Genomic DNA, 14,244 nt, shown 5'->3' on the forward strand with positions numbered 1-14,244 from the left:
AGAGGCCGCGGCGGCGGCGGCAGCACCGGGCCCGGGGCCGGCAGCGGCGGCGGCGACCGGGCGGCGGCGGAGGAGCGGCCGCGAGAAGCGCTGGGCCTTGCCGGGGCGGGCTGCGGCCTAGTCGGGAGGTGGCGGTGGGGGGGGCGCAGGCCTCGCGGCGTCCCGCAGGCCTCGCGGGGGTCCAGCCGGCCTTGAGGGGAGGTCGGCGGCTTTTTGGGGATCCCCGAAGCTTTTAGGGGATCCTGCGGGTCTCTGGGGTGATCTCGGGGATCTCACAGCGCGCGGGGAGGGGGCGGCCGAGACCCCACGGACGCTGTGGGGGGACCCCGGGCCCTGCGGCGCTTTTGGGGGTCCCCACACGCTATAGGGGCTGGGGGGGACCCTGTGGGCGCGTTTTTGGGGGGCTCTGGGCCCTATAAAACCTCGGGGAGGGGGTCCTAGAGCCCTGGTGACCCTTGGAGGGGTCTCCTATCACCTCTAGACCCTTTTGGGGAGGTCTTAGGCCCTCATCAATACCTGAGGGGATCCCAAGTCTCCGCAGGCCCTTTTGGGGTTCCCCTGGCCCGTACAGGGGTTTTTGGGGGGTCGTGCTCCCCAGTTCCCCTCAGAGTCCTCCACCGGCCGCGTTTTGAGGGGGTTTTGGGGGTGTTTTTAGGGGAGCAGACAAGGGGTTGGTTTCTGGGTTTTTTTTGAGGTTTTTATGGGGGGTGCTTTTGAGTTGATTTGGGGACTGTTTTAGGGGTTTTGCTGAGGCTGTTTTGGGGGGGATTTGAGGCAGTTTTTGCCGGGTTTTGAGGCTGTTTTGGGTGGTTTTTTTTTTTTTTTGAAGCTGCTTTTGGGGAGTGTGTTTGAGGGTGTTTTTAGCTTTTTTTTCTTTTGAGGGGATTTTCGGGGGTCCGGCGGGCGGCGCGCGGATGTCCCGGGCCGGGGGGGGTCGCGGGGGTCCGTAGGGTCGGGGGTCGCCCCGGGGGCCCGGCCATGGCCTCGGTGCCCGTGTACTGCCTGTGCCGCCTGCCCTACGATGTGACCCGCTTCATGATCGAGTGCGATGGCTGCCAGGACTGGTTCCACGGCAGGTGGGACTGGGAGCACTGGGATAGGGCTGGGGAGGGGGACTGGGAGCACTGGGATGGGGCTGTGGGGGACTGGGACGGCACGGGGGGGGGACGGCCGGGGACTGGGGGGGGGGACTGGGAGCACTGGAGACGGGGGGAGGAAACTGGTATGGGAGCTTGGGGGGAGGGACTGGGACAGGGCTGGGGGGGGGACTGGAGCCTGGGAAGGGCTGGGGGGGGACTGGGAGCACTGGGATGGGCTGGGGGACTGGAAGCACTGGGACAGGTGGGGGGGGACTGGACACTGGGATGGAGCTGGGGGGGGGGACTGGACATCTGGGAGGACTGGAGCATCTGGGGGGACTGGGAGCCTGGGATGGGCTGGGGAGGGGACTGGGAGCACTGGGACAGGGCTGGGGGGGGACTGGGAGCACTGGGATGGAGCTGGGGGGGGACTGGGAGCACTGGGACAGGGCTGGGGGGGGGGACTGGGAGCACTGGGATGGGGCTGGTGGGGACTGGGAGCACTGGGATGGAGCTGGAGGGGGGACTGGGAGCATCAGGGCTGGGGGACTGGACATGGATGAGCTGGAGGGGGGACTGGGAGCACTGGGATGGGCTGGGGGGGGACTGGGAGCACTGGGATGGGGCTGGGGGGGACTGAGACAAGTCTGGGATGGTACATGGGAGGGCAGATCTGATGGAGTGGGGACTGGGAGCCTGGATGAGCTGGGGGGGCTGGGGAGGGGGGGACTGGGGGATAACTGGGGAGGAGGCATCTGAGAGGGACAGGGAAGCATTTGGAGGGGGCTGGGATGTATCTGGGAGGCACTGGGGGGGGGGGACTGGGAGAAGTCTGGGGATACTGGAAGGGACTTTGGGGGGACTGGGAAGGACTGGGAGAAGTCTGGGTGGTACTGGAGGGTGCTGGGAGAAGTCTGGGGAGGGCTGCGGGATACTGGGAAGGACTGGGAGGGTGCTGGAAGGGACTGGGAGAAGTCCAGGGATACTGGGAGGGGTTTGGGGTGTACTGGGAAGGACTGGGAAGGGGTTTGGGGGTACTGGAGGGGTTGAGAGGGACTTAGGGAGTACTGGGAGAAATCCTGGGGGTACTGGGAAGGAATCATGGAAGGAGTGGGGGGTACTGGGAGGGATGGGGAGAAATCTGGCAGGGACTGGGAGGTACAAAGAGAGGTGTGGGGTGCGATGGGGGTTACTGGGGAGCTGCCTGGCGGTTACTGGGAGGCACTGGGAGTTACTGGGGAGCACTGGGGGGTATTGGGGAGGTGCCTGGGTTAACTGGGAGTGACTGGGAAGCACGTGGGGTTATTGGGAGGCACTGAGGTTACTGGGAGGTGCCTGGTGGTTACTGGGAAGCACTGGGAGTTACTGGGGAGGTGCCTGGTGGTTACTGGGAAGCACTGGGGGTTATTGGGGAGGTGCCTGGTGGTTACTGGGAGGCACTGGGAGTTACTGGGAAGCACTGGGGGTTACTGGGGAGGTGCCTGGTGGTTCCTGGGAGGCACTGGGGAGGTGCCTGGTGGTTACTGGGAGGCACTGGGAGTTACTGGGAAGCACTGGGGGTTATTGGGGAGGTGCCTGGTGGTTACTGGGAGGCACTGGTTGGGAGGTCCCTGGTGGTTCCTGGGAGGCACTGGGGTTACTGGGAGTGCCTGGTGGTTACTGGGAGGACTTACTGGGAGTTACTGGGAGCCTGGGGTTTTGGGAGGTGACGGAGTTACTGGGAGGCACTGGGAGTTACTGGGAAGCACTGGGGGTTACTAGGGAGGTGCCTGGTGGTTACTGGGAAGCACTGGGAGTTACTGGGGTGTCCCCACAGCTGCGTGGGGGTGGAGGAGGAGGCGGCGGCCGAGATCGACCTGTACCACTGCCCCCAGTGCGCCGTGCTCAGGGGCCCTTCCGTCAGTGAGTGGGGCTGGGGGCACTGGGAGGGGCTGAGATGGGGGTGGGGGAGATGCTCTGGGCTCCCTGTGGAGCCGCCCGTGTCCGTCTGTCCCTGGGGTTGCTGTGTGTCCCTGCTCATTCCTGTCTCTGCTGTGTTCATCTATCCCTGTGTGTCCCACTGTGTCCCTGGGGTGTCTGTGTGTCTCCATCGTGTCTCTGTCCCTGCGTGTCCCTGCGTGTCCTCAGTGTGTCCTCATTGTGTCCCCCTGTCCCCACCGTGTGGCTCTGTCCCTGTATGTCCCTGCTTGTCCCTGTCCCCACCATGTCCCTCTGTCCCTGCATGTCCCCCTGTCCTCACCGTGTCCCTCTGTCCCTGTGTGTCCCCACTGTGTCCCCCTGTTCTCAACGTGTCCGTTTGTCCCTGTGTGTCCCCACCATGTCCCTCTGTCCCTGCATGTCCCCCTGTCCTCACCGTGTCCGTCTGTCCCTGTGTGTCCCACTGTGTCCCTGGGGTGCCTGTGTGTCTCCATCGTGTCTCTGTCCCTGCGTGTCCCTGCCTGTCCTCCTTTCCCCACGTGTCCCTGCGTGTCCTCAGTGTGTCCCCCTGTCCCCACCGTGTGGCTCTGTCCCTGTATGTCCCTGCTTGTCCCTGTCCCCACCATGTCCCTCTGTCCCTGCATGTCCCCCTGTCCCTGTGTGTCCCCACCGTGTCCCTCTGTCCCTGCATGTCCCCCTGTCCTCACCATGTCCCTCTGTCCCTGCATGTCCCCCTGTGCCACCATGTCCCTCTGTCCCTGTGTGTCCCCACTGTGTCCCTGGGGTGCCTGTGTGTCTCCATCGTGTCTCTGTTCCTTTGTGTCCCTGCATGTCCCCCTTTCCCTGTGTGTCCCCACCATGTCCCTGCGTGTCCTCAGTGTGTCCTCAGTGTGTCCCCCTGTCCTCACCGTGTCCCTCTGTCCCTGCTTGTCCCTGTCCCCACCATGTCCCTCTGTCCCTGCATGTCCCCCTGTCCTCACCGTGTCCGTCTGTCCCTGTGTGTCCCCACTGTGTCCCTGGGGTGCCTGTGTGTCTCCATCGTGTCTCTGTCCCTTTGTGTCCCTGCATGTCCCCCTTTCCCCATGTGTCCCTGTGTGTCCCCACCGTGTCCCTGCGTGTCCTCAGTGTGTCCCCCTGTCCTCACCGTGTCCGTCTGTCCCTGTGTGTCCCCACTGAGTCCCCCTGTTCTCAATGTGTCCGTTTGTCCCTGTGTGTCCCCACCGTGTCCCTCTGTCCCGCAGTGAAGCGGCGCCGTGGTCCGGCCAAGGCCCCGGAGCAGGATCCCGGCCGTCCGGCCCGCACGGGCAGTGCCCAATTCATCCGGGAGCTGCGGGGCCGCACCTTCCCCAGGTGAGGGTCTGTGCCAGGTATGGGTCTGTGCCAGGTGTGGGTCAGTGCTGGGCATGGGTCAGTGCCAGTGATGGTCAGTGTGGGCCTGGGTCAGTGCCAGTGATGGTCAGTGCTGGGTGTGGGTCAGTGCTGGGCATGGGTCAGTGCTGGGCGTGGGTCAGTGCTGGGCGTGGGTCAGTGCCGGGCATGGGTCAGTGCCAGTGATGGTCAGTGCCAAGCATGGATCTGTGCCAGGTGTGGGTCAGTGTTGGGCATGGATCAGTGCCAGTGATGGTCAGTGCTGGGCGTGGGTCAGTGCCAGTGATGGTCAGTGTGGGCATGGGTCAGTGCCAGTGATGGCCAGTGCTGGGCATGGGTCAGTGCCAGTGATGGTCAGTGCTGGGCGTGGGTCAGTGCCAGTGATGATGGTCAGTGCCAGGTGAGGGTCAGTGACGGTCAGTGCCGGGCATGGGTCAATGCCAGGTGTGGATCAGTGCTGGGCGTGGGTCAGTGCCAGTGATGGTCAGTGTGGGGCATGGGTCAGTGCCAGTGATGGTCAGTGCCAGTGATGGTCAGTGCCAGTGATGGTCAGTCCCGGCTATGGGTCAGTCCCGCTGTGCCCCTTACATAGGTGACGATGAGTCCTGGGGGGGTCCATCAGTTCTGGGGGGGTCTCCAGGGCCCCCTCATTGCCCCCCCAGCTCCAGCAGCTTCTGCTGTCCCAGTGGGACCCCATGGATGCTCAGGGGATGCTGATGGGGGTCAGGGGTTCTGGGGGCTGTCGGTCACTCCCAGGGGCTGTCAGTCAGTCCAGGAAGTGTTGGTCACTCCTGGGGGGTGTTGGTCACTCCTGGGGGTGTTGGTCACTCCTGGGGGGTGTTGGTCACTCCTGGGGGGTGTTGGTCACTCCTGGGGGGGTGTCGGTCACTCCCAGGGGCTGTCAGTCACTCCCAGGGGGTGTCGGTTACTCCTGGGGCTGTTGGTCACTCCTGGGGGGGTGTTGGTCACTCCTGGGGGGGTGTTGGTCACTCCTGGGGGGTGTTGGTCACTCCTGGGGGGTCTCATCCACCCCGTGCCCTGCCCCCAGTGTGGATGAGGTGCTGCTGTGGCCCAGGAAATGGGGTGGGGGTCCCTATAGGAACTGGGGGGATCGCTGTTAGGGGCTGGGGTCACTCTGGGGGGCGTCTGGGTCACTCTGTGGGGGGGTCCGGGGTCACTCTGAGGTTGGGGGGGTCAGGGGTCACTCTGGGGGGGGTCTGGGGTCACTCTGAGGTTGGGGGGGTCTGGGGTCATTCTGGGTGGGGGTCCGGGGTCACTCTGGGGTCACTCTGGGGGGCGTCTGGGGTCACTGGGGGGGGTCCGGGGTCGCTCTGGGGGGGGTCCAGGGTCATTCTGGGGTCACTCTGGGGGGGGTCTGGGGTCACTCTGGGGGGGGTCCGGGGTCACTCTGGGGGGGGGTCCAGGGTCACTCTGGGGGGGGGTCTGGGGTCACTCTGAGGTGGGTCTGGGGTCACTCTGGGGGGGGGTTTGGGGGCACTCTGGGGGGGGGCTGGGGTCACTCTGGGGTCACTCTGGGGGGGGGGGGTCCGGGGTCACTCTGGGGGGGGGGGTCAGGGGTCACTCTGGGGAGGGGTCCGGGGTCACTCTGAGGTTGGGGGGTCAGGGGTCACTCTGTGGGGGGGGTCTGGGGTCACTCTGGGGGAGGTCTGGGTCATTCTGGGGTCACTCTGTGGGGGGGGGTCTGGGGTCACTCTGGGGGGATCCTGGGGTCACTCTGGGGGGGTTCTGGGGTCACTCTGTGGGGGGGGGTCTGGGGTCACTCTGGGGGGGGGTCTGGGGTCACTCTGGGGGGGGTCCGGGGTCACTCTGGGGGGGGGTCCAGGGTCACTCTGGGGGGGGTTTGGGGTCACTCTGGGAGGGGTGTCTGGGTCACTCTGGGGGGGGGTTTGGGGTCACTCTGGGGAGGGGTCTGGGGTCACTCTGGGGTCACTCTGGGGGGGGGGGGGTCCGGGGTCACTCTGGGGGGGGGGGTCAGGGGTCACTCTGGGGAGGGGTCCGGGGTCACTCTGAGGTTGGGGGGTCAGGGGTCACTCTGTGGGGGGGGTCTGGGGTCACTCTGGGGGAGGTCTGGGGTCATTCTGGGGTCACTCTGTGGGGGGGGGTCTGGGGTCACTCTGGGGGGATCCTGGGGTCACTCTGGGGGGGTTCTGGGGTCACTCTGTGGGGGGGGGTCTGGGGTCACTCTGGGGGGGTCTGGGGTCACTCTGGGGGAGGTCTGGGGTCATTCTGGGGTCACTCTGTGGGGGGGGGTCTGGGGTCACTGGGGGATCCTGGGTCACTCTGGGGGGGTTCTGGGGTCACTCTGTGGGGGGGGGTCTGGGGTCACTCTGAGGGGGTCTGGAGTCACTCTGGGGGGGGTCTGGAGTCACTCTGGGGGGGAGTCTGGGGTCGCTCTGGGGGGGAGTCTGGGGTCGCTCTGGGGAGGGGTCTCACCCCCCTGCTCTGCCCCCCCCCCCCAGTGCTGACGAGGTTCTGCTCCGGCCCAGCGGGGCCCAGCTGACCGTGGAGTACCTGGAGGAGAACAGCTTCAGCGTGCCCATCCTGGTGGCACGGCACGAGGGGCTGGGCATGACCCTGCCCCCCTCGTCCTTCACCCCCCGCGACGTCCTGCACCACGTTGGTCAGTTTGGGGAGGGGGCTTTGGGGGGGCATCAGGGGCTCCCCAGCACAGTAGGGGAAGGGTCCCCCCTTATAACTGCGCCCTTTGTATTTTGTTGAGGGGTTTTGGGGGATATGGGTGAGGGTCTAGAGGGTCCCCATCCAGGTTTTGGGGGGTATGGGTGAGGGTCTCAAGGGTCCCCATTCAGGTTTTGGGGTGCATGAAGGAGTCTGGGGGTCCCCATTCAGGTTTTGGGGATATGGGTGAGGGTCTAGAGGGTCCCCATTCAGGTTTTGGGGTGCATGAGGGTGTCTGGGGGTCCCCATTCAGGTTTTGGGGTGCATGAGGGTCTAGAGGGTCCCCATTCAGGTTTTGGGGTGCATGAGGGTCTAGAGGGTCCCCATTCAGGTTTTGGGGATATGGGTGAGGGTCTAGAAGGGTCCCCATTCAGGTTTTGGGGGTTTTGGGGTGCTCAGGGAGGTTTTTGGGGTCCCCCCAGCCGTTTTTGGGATCCTCAGAGAGGTTTTGAGGTGCACAGGGAGGTTTTGGGGTAGTCAGGGAGGTTTTTGTGGGGATTTTGGGGTCTTCCCAGCCATTTCTGGGGTGCTCAGGCAGTTTTGGGGTCCCCAGAGAGGTTTTGGGGTGCTCAGGGAGGTTTTTGGGGCCCCCACAGCCGTTTTTGGGGTACCGAGGCAGTTTTGGGGTCCCTCTGGCCATTTTTGGGGTGCTGAGGCAGTTTTGGGGCCCACAGAGATGTTTTGGGGGGGTTTGGGGTCCTCCCAGCTGTTTCTGGGGTGCTGAGGCAGTTTGGGGCCTGCAGAGAGTTTTGGGGTCCCTGGCAGTTTGGGGTGCTGAGGCAGTTTTGGGGAGTTTTTGGGGTCCCTCCGGCCATTTTTGGGGTGCTCAGGCGGTTCTGGGGCCCGCAGGATTTTTGGGGTCTCCTGGCCGTTTTTGGGTGCTAGCGGTTCTGAGCGCAGGAGCTGCAAGGCGGTGGCTGAGGTGCTGAGCAGTTTTGGGGGATTTTGGGGTCCCCCCGGTTTTGGGGTGCTCAGCGGTTCTGGGGCCGCATGGGGTTTTTGGGGGTTTGGGGGGCTCAGGCGGTCTGAGCCCCAGAGGTTTTGGGGGTTTTGGGAGGTTTTTGGGGTCCCCCCGCCGGTTTTGGGGCGCATCAGGGTCCTAGGGCCCCAAGGTTTTGGGGGTGTCATGGGGGTTTTGAGGTGGTTTTGGGGGGGTTTTGGGGTGCTCAATGGTTTTGGGGCCGCAGAGGTTTTGGGGTCCCCATGGCCGTTTTTGGGTGCCAGGGTTCTGGGCCCGCAGAGGTTTTGGGGTGGTTTTGGGGGGGTTTTTGGGGTCAGGCGGGTCTGGGCCTGCAGTAGAGTTTGGGGGGTTTAGAGGGATTTTTGGGGCGCTCAGGGTCTGGGCCCGCAGAGGTTTTTGTGGGGGTTTTGGGGGGGTTTTGGGGGTTTTGGGGGGGTTTTGGGGTGTTTTGGGGGGTTTTTGGGGCGCTCAGGCGGTTCTGGGGCCCGCAGAGAGTTTTTGGGGGGGTGGTTTTTGGGGGTTTTTGGGAGGGTTTTTGGGGCGCTCAGGCGGTTCTGGGCCCGCAGGAGCCGACAAGGTGGTGGCCGTGCTGGACGTGGGCCGCCAGGCCGAGCTGCGCATGCGCCTCGGAGACTTCGTGGCCTACCTGGGGGGGCCCCGGCGCGAGCGCGTGCTCAGCGTCACCGGCCTGGAGTTCTCGGACACGCGTGGGTCAGTTTTGGCTCCCAGTGCCAGTTCTTCAGTTCTCCCAGTGCTCAGTGCTACCAGTTCCTTGCAGTTTCTGCAGTCCCTTCGCCAGTGGGCTCCCAGTGTCCCAGTCCTGCCTAGTCCCTTCCGTCCTTCCCGTGCTCCCCAGACTCCAGTGGCTCCAGTGCTCCAGTGTGCTTCCCAGTTGCCCCCACAGTCCTGCCTAGTCCCTTCCGCAGTGCTCTCGTCCTTCCCGTGCTCCCAGTTGCTTCAGTTGGCCCCTCCGTCTTCTCAGTGCTCTCCCAGTAGCTCCTGGTCCTTCCCAGTGCCTCGCAGTTTTTCTCAGTGCTGCCAAGTAAACCCCAGTTCCTCCAGTAGCTCCCAGATTCTTCCATCCTTCCCAGTGCCCCAGTGCTCCCAGTCCTGCCCTGTCCCTTCCCAGTCCTCCCAGTGCTCCCAGTGCCTCCCATTCTTCCAGTGCTGCCAGTATCCCCCAGTTCCTTCCAGTGCTCCCAGTTCTCCCAGTAGCTCCCAGTTCTTCCAGTCCTTCCCAGTGCCTCCCAGTAGCTCCCAGTGCCTCCCAGTTCCTCTCAGTGGTGCCAGTAACCCCCAGTTCCTTCCAGTCCTTCCCAGTTCCTTCCAGTGCTTTCCCCGTCTTCCCAGTGCCTCCCAGTCCTGCCTAGTCCTCCGTTCCCAGTTCTCCCAGTCCTTCCCAGTGCTTCCCAGTGCTCCCAGTGCTCCCAGTGCTCCCAGTCCTGCCTAGTCCCTTCCCAGTGCCTCCCAGTGCCTCCCAGTACTCTCAGTGTCCCAGTAACCCCCACTTCCTTCCAGTGCTCCCAGTTCTCCCAGTAGCTCCCAGTTCCTTCTAGTGCCGCCCAGTCCTTCCCAGTACCCCCCAGTGCTCCCAGTGCCTCCCCTTCCCCAGGGACCCCCAAAATCCCAAATCCTGCTCCCTAAGCCCCCCAAAATCCCAAATCCTGCCCCACCTTAAGTACCTCCAAAATCCCAGATCCTCTTCCCCAAGTACCCCAAAATCCCAGATCCATCCCCCCCCAAGTACCCCCAAAATCCCAGACCCTGCCCCTCCCTGACATCCCCCTCTGCATCCTCTCCCCCCTGGGGTACCCCGTGCCCCACAGGGGGGTTCCCCACCCCCTGACCCCCATTTCTGGGGTTCCCCAGGCTGTCCAACCTGGTGCAGACCCCTCGGATCGTGCGGAAGCTCTCGTGGGTGGAGAACCTGTGGCCGGGGGAGTCGGCGCGGGAGCGGCCGAGCGTGCAGAAATTCTGCCTGATGGGGGCCAAGGACAGCTACAGCGACTTCCACATTGACTGCGGGGGCACCTCGGCCTGGTACCACGTGCTCAAGGTACCAGGGGGGATTTGGGGGCAGTTATGGGGGATTTGGGGGCAGTTATAGGGGATTTGGGGGCAGTTTTAGGGGATTTGGGGCTGGGGGTGTTGGGCTACAGCGACTTCCACATCGACTGTGGGGGCACCTCGGCCTGGTACCATGTGCTCAAGGTACCAGGGGGATTTGGGGGCTGTTATGGGGGATTTGGGGCAGTTTTAGGGGATTTGGGGGCGATTATGGGGGATTTGGTGGTGGTTTTAGGGGATTTGGGGGCAGTTGTAGGGGATTTGGGGCTGGGGTGTTGGGCTACAGCGACTTCCACATCGACTGCGGGGGCACCTCGGCCTGGTACCACGTGCTCAAGGTACCAGGGGCATTTGGGGTGGTTATAGGGGATTTGGGGGCAGTTATAGAGGATTTGGGGCAGTTATAGGGGATTTGGTGGTGGTTTTAGGGGATTTGGGGCAGTTGTAGGGGATTTGGGGCTGGGGGCTGTTGGGCTACAGCGACTCCCACATCGACTGCGGGGGCACCTCGGCCTGGTACCACGTGCTCAAGGTACCAGGGGGCATTTGGGGGTGGTTTTAGGGGATTTGGGAGTGGTTATGGGGGATTTGTGAGGGTTATGGGGGAATTGGGGCTGGGGGTGTTGGGCTACAGCGACTTCCACATCGACTGCGGGGGCACCTTGGCTTGTACCACGTGCTCAAGGTACCAGGGGGGATTTGGGGGCGGTTATAGGGGATTTGGGGGGGTTATAGGGGATTTGGGGGCGGTTATAGGGGATTTGGGGGCAGTTTTAGGGGATTTGGGAGGGTTATAGGGGATTTGGGGCTGGGAGTGTTGGGCTACAGCGACTTCCACATTGACTGCGGGGGCACCTTGGCTTGTACCACGCGCTCAAGGTACCAGGGTGGTTATAGAGGATTTGGGGGCAGTTTTAGGGGATTTGGGGGCGGTTATAGAGGATTTGGGGCAGTTTTAGGGGATTTGAGGGCAGTTGTAGGGGATTTGGGGCAGTTGTAGGGGATTTGGGGCAGTTATGGGGGAATTGGGGCTGGGGGTGTGTTGGGCTACAGCGACTTCCACATTGACTGCGGGGGCACCTTGGCTTGTACCACGTGCTCAAGGTACCAGGGGTATTTGGGGGCAGTTATAGGGGATTTGGGAGGGTTATAGGGGATTTGGGGCGGTTATGGGGATTTGGGAGTGGTTATGGGGGATTTGGGGGCAGTTATGGGGGATTTGGGGCTGGGGGCTGTTGGGCTACAGCGACTTCCACATCGACTGCGGGGGCACCTCAGCTTGTACCACGTGCTCAAGGTACCAGGGGGGATTTGGGGGCAGTTATGGGGGATTTGGGGGCAGTTATGGGGATTTGGGGCAGTTATGGGGATTTGGGGGCAGTTGTAGGGGATTTGGGGGCGGTTATAGGGGAATTGGGGCTGGGGGCTGTTGGGCTACAGCGACTTCCACATTGACTGCGGGGCACCTTGGCCTGTACCACGTGCTCAAGGTACCAGGGGGGATTTGGGGGCAGTTATGGGGATTTGGGGCAGTTGTAGGGGATTTGGGGGCAGTTGTAGGGGATTTGGGGGCGGTTATAGGGGATTTGGGGGCAGTTGTAGGGGATTTGGGGCAGTTATGGGGGATTTGGGGGCAGTTGTAGGGGATTTGGGAGGGTTATGGGGGAATTGGGGCTGGGGCTGTTGGGCTACAGCGACTCCCACATCAACTGTGGGGCACCTTGGCTTGTACCATGTGCTCAAGGTACCAGGGGGATTTGGGGGCAGTTATGGGGGATTTGGGGGCGGTTAAGGGGGATTTGGGGCAGTTGTAGGGGATTTGGGGGCAGTTGTAGAGGATTTGGGGGCAGTTTTAGGGAATTGGGGCTGGGGATGTTGGGCTACAGCGACTTCCACATCGACTGTGGGGGCACCTCGGCCTGGTACCATGTGCTCAAGGTACCAGGGGGATTTGGGGGCGGTTATGGGGGATTTGGGGGCAGTTATAGGGATTTGGGGGATTTTAGGGGATTTGGGGGATTTTAGGGGATTTGGGGGATTTTAGGGGGCATTTGGAGGATTTTTGGGGGAACCAAACCTGGTGCTCTTACCTGTCCCGTGTGTGCCCCCCCCTCAGGGCGAGCAGATCTTTTACCTGGCGCGTCCCTCGGCCGCCAACCTGGCTCTGTTCGAGGCCTGGAGCAGCTCCCGGAACCAGCCCGAGCTCTTCTTCGGGGACCAGGTGGATCGGTGCTTCCGGTGCCACCTGCGCCAGGGCCAGACCCTCTTCATCCCCACAGGTGAGGGGGGGGCTTGGGGACACCTGGGCACAACCACGGTGTCACCTGTGTCACCTGTGCAAGGGACAGACCCCCAAACACACCCCCAGTGTCACCTGTGCCAGGGTCAGACCCCAAATGTGACCCTGGTGTCACCTGTGCCACACCCTCTTCATCCCCACAGGTGAGGGGGTGCTTGGGGACACCTGGGCACAACCGTGGTGTCACCTGTGTCACCTGTGCCAGGGACAGACACCCCCAGTGTCACCTGTGTCCAACGAGCCACTGCTCCCTTCCCAGTGCTCCCAGTGCCCCATCCCAGTGCTCCCAGTGCTCCATCCCAGTGAATCCCAGTGCCCGCTCCCACTTCCCCATCCCAGTGCTCCCAGTGCCCCATCCCAGTGCTCCCAGTGCTCCCAGTGCTCCCAGTGCCCCATCCCAGTGCTCCCAGTGCCCCATCCCAGTGCTCCCAGTGCTCCCAGTGCTCCCAGTGCCCCATCCCAGTGCTCCCAGTGCCCCATCCCAGTGTTCCCAGTTCCCCCAGTGCCCCATCCCAGTGCTCCCAGTTCTCCCAGTTGCCCGTGTGTGTCCCCAGGCTGGATCCACGCCGTGCTGACCCCCGTGGACTCGCTGGCTTTTGGGGGGCACTTCCTGCACAGCCTCAACATCGGCATGCAGCTCCGGTGGGCTGGAGGGGATCTGGGGGGCTTTGGGGGTTTTGGGGTGTCCTTTGGGAGAGTTTGGGGGGACTGGGTGAGAGTTTGGGGGCTTTGAAAAGGTTTGAGGGGGCTTTTGGGAGGGTTTGGGGGTGTCCTTTGGGAGAGTTTAGGGGAGCTGGGTGAGGGTTTGGGGGTTTTGAAAAGGTTTGAGGGGGCAGGAAGGGGTTTTGGGGGTGTCCTTTGGGAGAGTTTGGGGGATTGGGTGAGGGTTTAGGGGTTTTGGACATGTTTTGGGCAAATTTGGGGGTAGTTTTGGGCAGTTTGGGGGGGCAGGGAGGGGCTCTTGGGGGTTTTGGGGTGTCCTTTGGTAGAGTTTGCGGGGCTGGGTGAGAGTTTGGGGGTGTTGGACAGGATTTGGGCAAATTTGGGGGTGGTTTTGGGCAGTTTGGGGGGGCAGGGAGGGGCCTTTGAGGGTTTTGGGGTGTCCTTTGGGAGAGTTTGGGGGACTGGATGAGGGTTTGGGGGTGCTGGACAGGTTTTGGGGGAGTTTTGGGGTGGTTTTGGGCAGTTTGGGGGGGCTTTGAGGGTTTTGGGGTGTCCTTTGGGAGAGTTTGGGGGAGCTGGGTGAGAGTTTGGGGGTGTTGGACAGGTTTGGGGGGGCTTTTGGGAGGGTTTGGGGGTTTTGGGGGTGGTTTTGGTCAGTTTGGGAGGGGCTTTGAGGGTTTTGGGGTGTCCTTTGGGAGAGTTTAGGGGAGCTGGGTGAGGGTTTGGGGGTTTTGAAAAGGTTTGAGGGGGCAGGAAGGGGTTTTGGGGGTGTCTTTTGGGGGGCTGGGTGAGGGTTTGGGGGTGTTGGACAGGTTTTGGGGGAGCTTTTGGGAGGGTTTGGGGGTTTTGGACAGGTTTTGGGGGTGGTTTTGGTCAGTTTGGGGGGGCTTTGAGGGTTTTGGGGGTGTTGTTTGGTAGAGTTTGGGGGAGCTGGGTGAGAGTTTGGGGGTGTTGGACAGGTTTGGGGGAGTTTGGGGTGGTTTTGGGCAGTTTGGGGGGGTTTGGGGGGTTTGGGGGTGTCCTTTGGGAGAGTTTAGGGGAGCTGGGTGAGGGTTTGGGGGTGTTGGACAGGTTTTGGGGAAATTTGGGGGTGGTTTTGGGCAGTTTGGGGGGCAGGGAGGGGCCTTTGGGAGTTTTGGAAGGGGTTTTTTTTGGGGATGTTTTTGGGGTTCTGGGGGTGTTTTTTGGGGTGG

The 14,244-nt window shown here is 62.8% G+C and overlaps 1 protein-coding gene across 2 annotated transcripts in view; it reads left to right on the plus strand.

Moving 5' to 3' along the window:
* The first annotated feature begins 45 nt into the window (after window positions 1–45).
* Window positions 46–14,244, plus strand: part of PHF8 (PHD finger protein 8) — a 36,343-nt gene continuing 22,144 nt past the window's right edge. The window contains exons 1-8 of one of the 2 annotated variants that reach the window (XM_064737068.1): window positions 46–1,076; window positions 2,896–2,981; window positions 4,238–4,346; window positions 6,845–7,005; window positions 8,589–8,729; window positions 9,891–10,078; window positions 12,206–12,368; window positions 12,943–13,030. In XM_064737068.1, coding sequence (XP_064593138.1) covers window positions 979–1,076; window positions 2,896–2,981; window positions 4,238–4,346; window positions 6,845–7,005; window positions 8,589–8,729; window positions 9,891–10,078; window positions 12,206–12,368; window positions 12,943–13,030 — 1,034 coding nt within the window. In that variant the 5' untranslated portion in view covers window positions 46–978. The remainder of the gene's footprint in view (window positions 1,077–2,895; window positions 2,982–4,237; window positions 4,347–6,844; window positions 7,006–8,588; window positions 8,730–9,890; window positions 10,079–12,205; window positions 12,369–12,942; window positions 13,031–14,244) is intronic. The other variant, XM_064737070.1, reaches the window with a different exon arrangement.

This window comes from Zonotrichia leucophrys, unplaced genomic scaffold, assembly GCF_028769735.1.
Source record: "Zonotrichia leucophrys gambelii isolate GWCS_2022_RI unplaced genomic scaffold, RI_Zleu_2.0 Scaffold_34_1600103, whole genome shotgun sequence".
In the NCBI taxonomy this organism is placed as follows: domain Eukaryota; kingdom Metazoa; phylum Chordata; class Aves; order Passeriformes; family Passerellidae; genus Zonotrichia; species Zonotrichia leucophrys.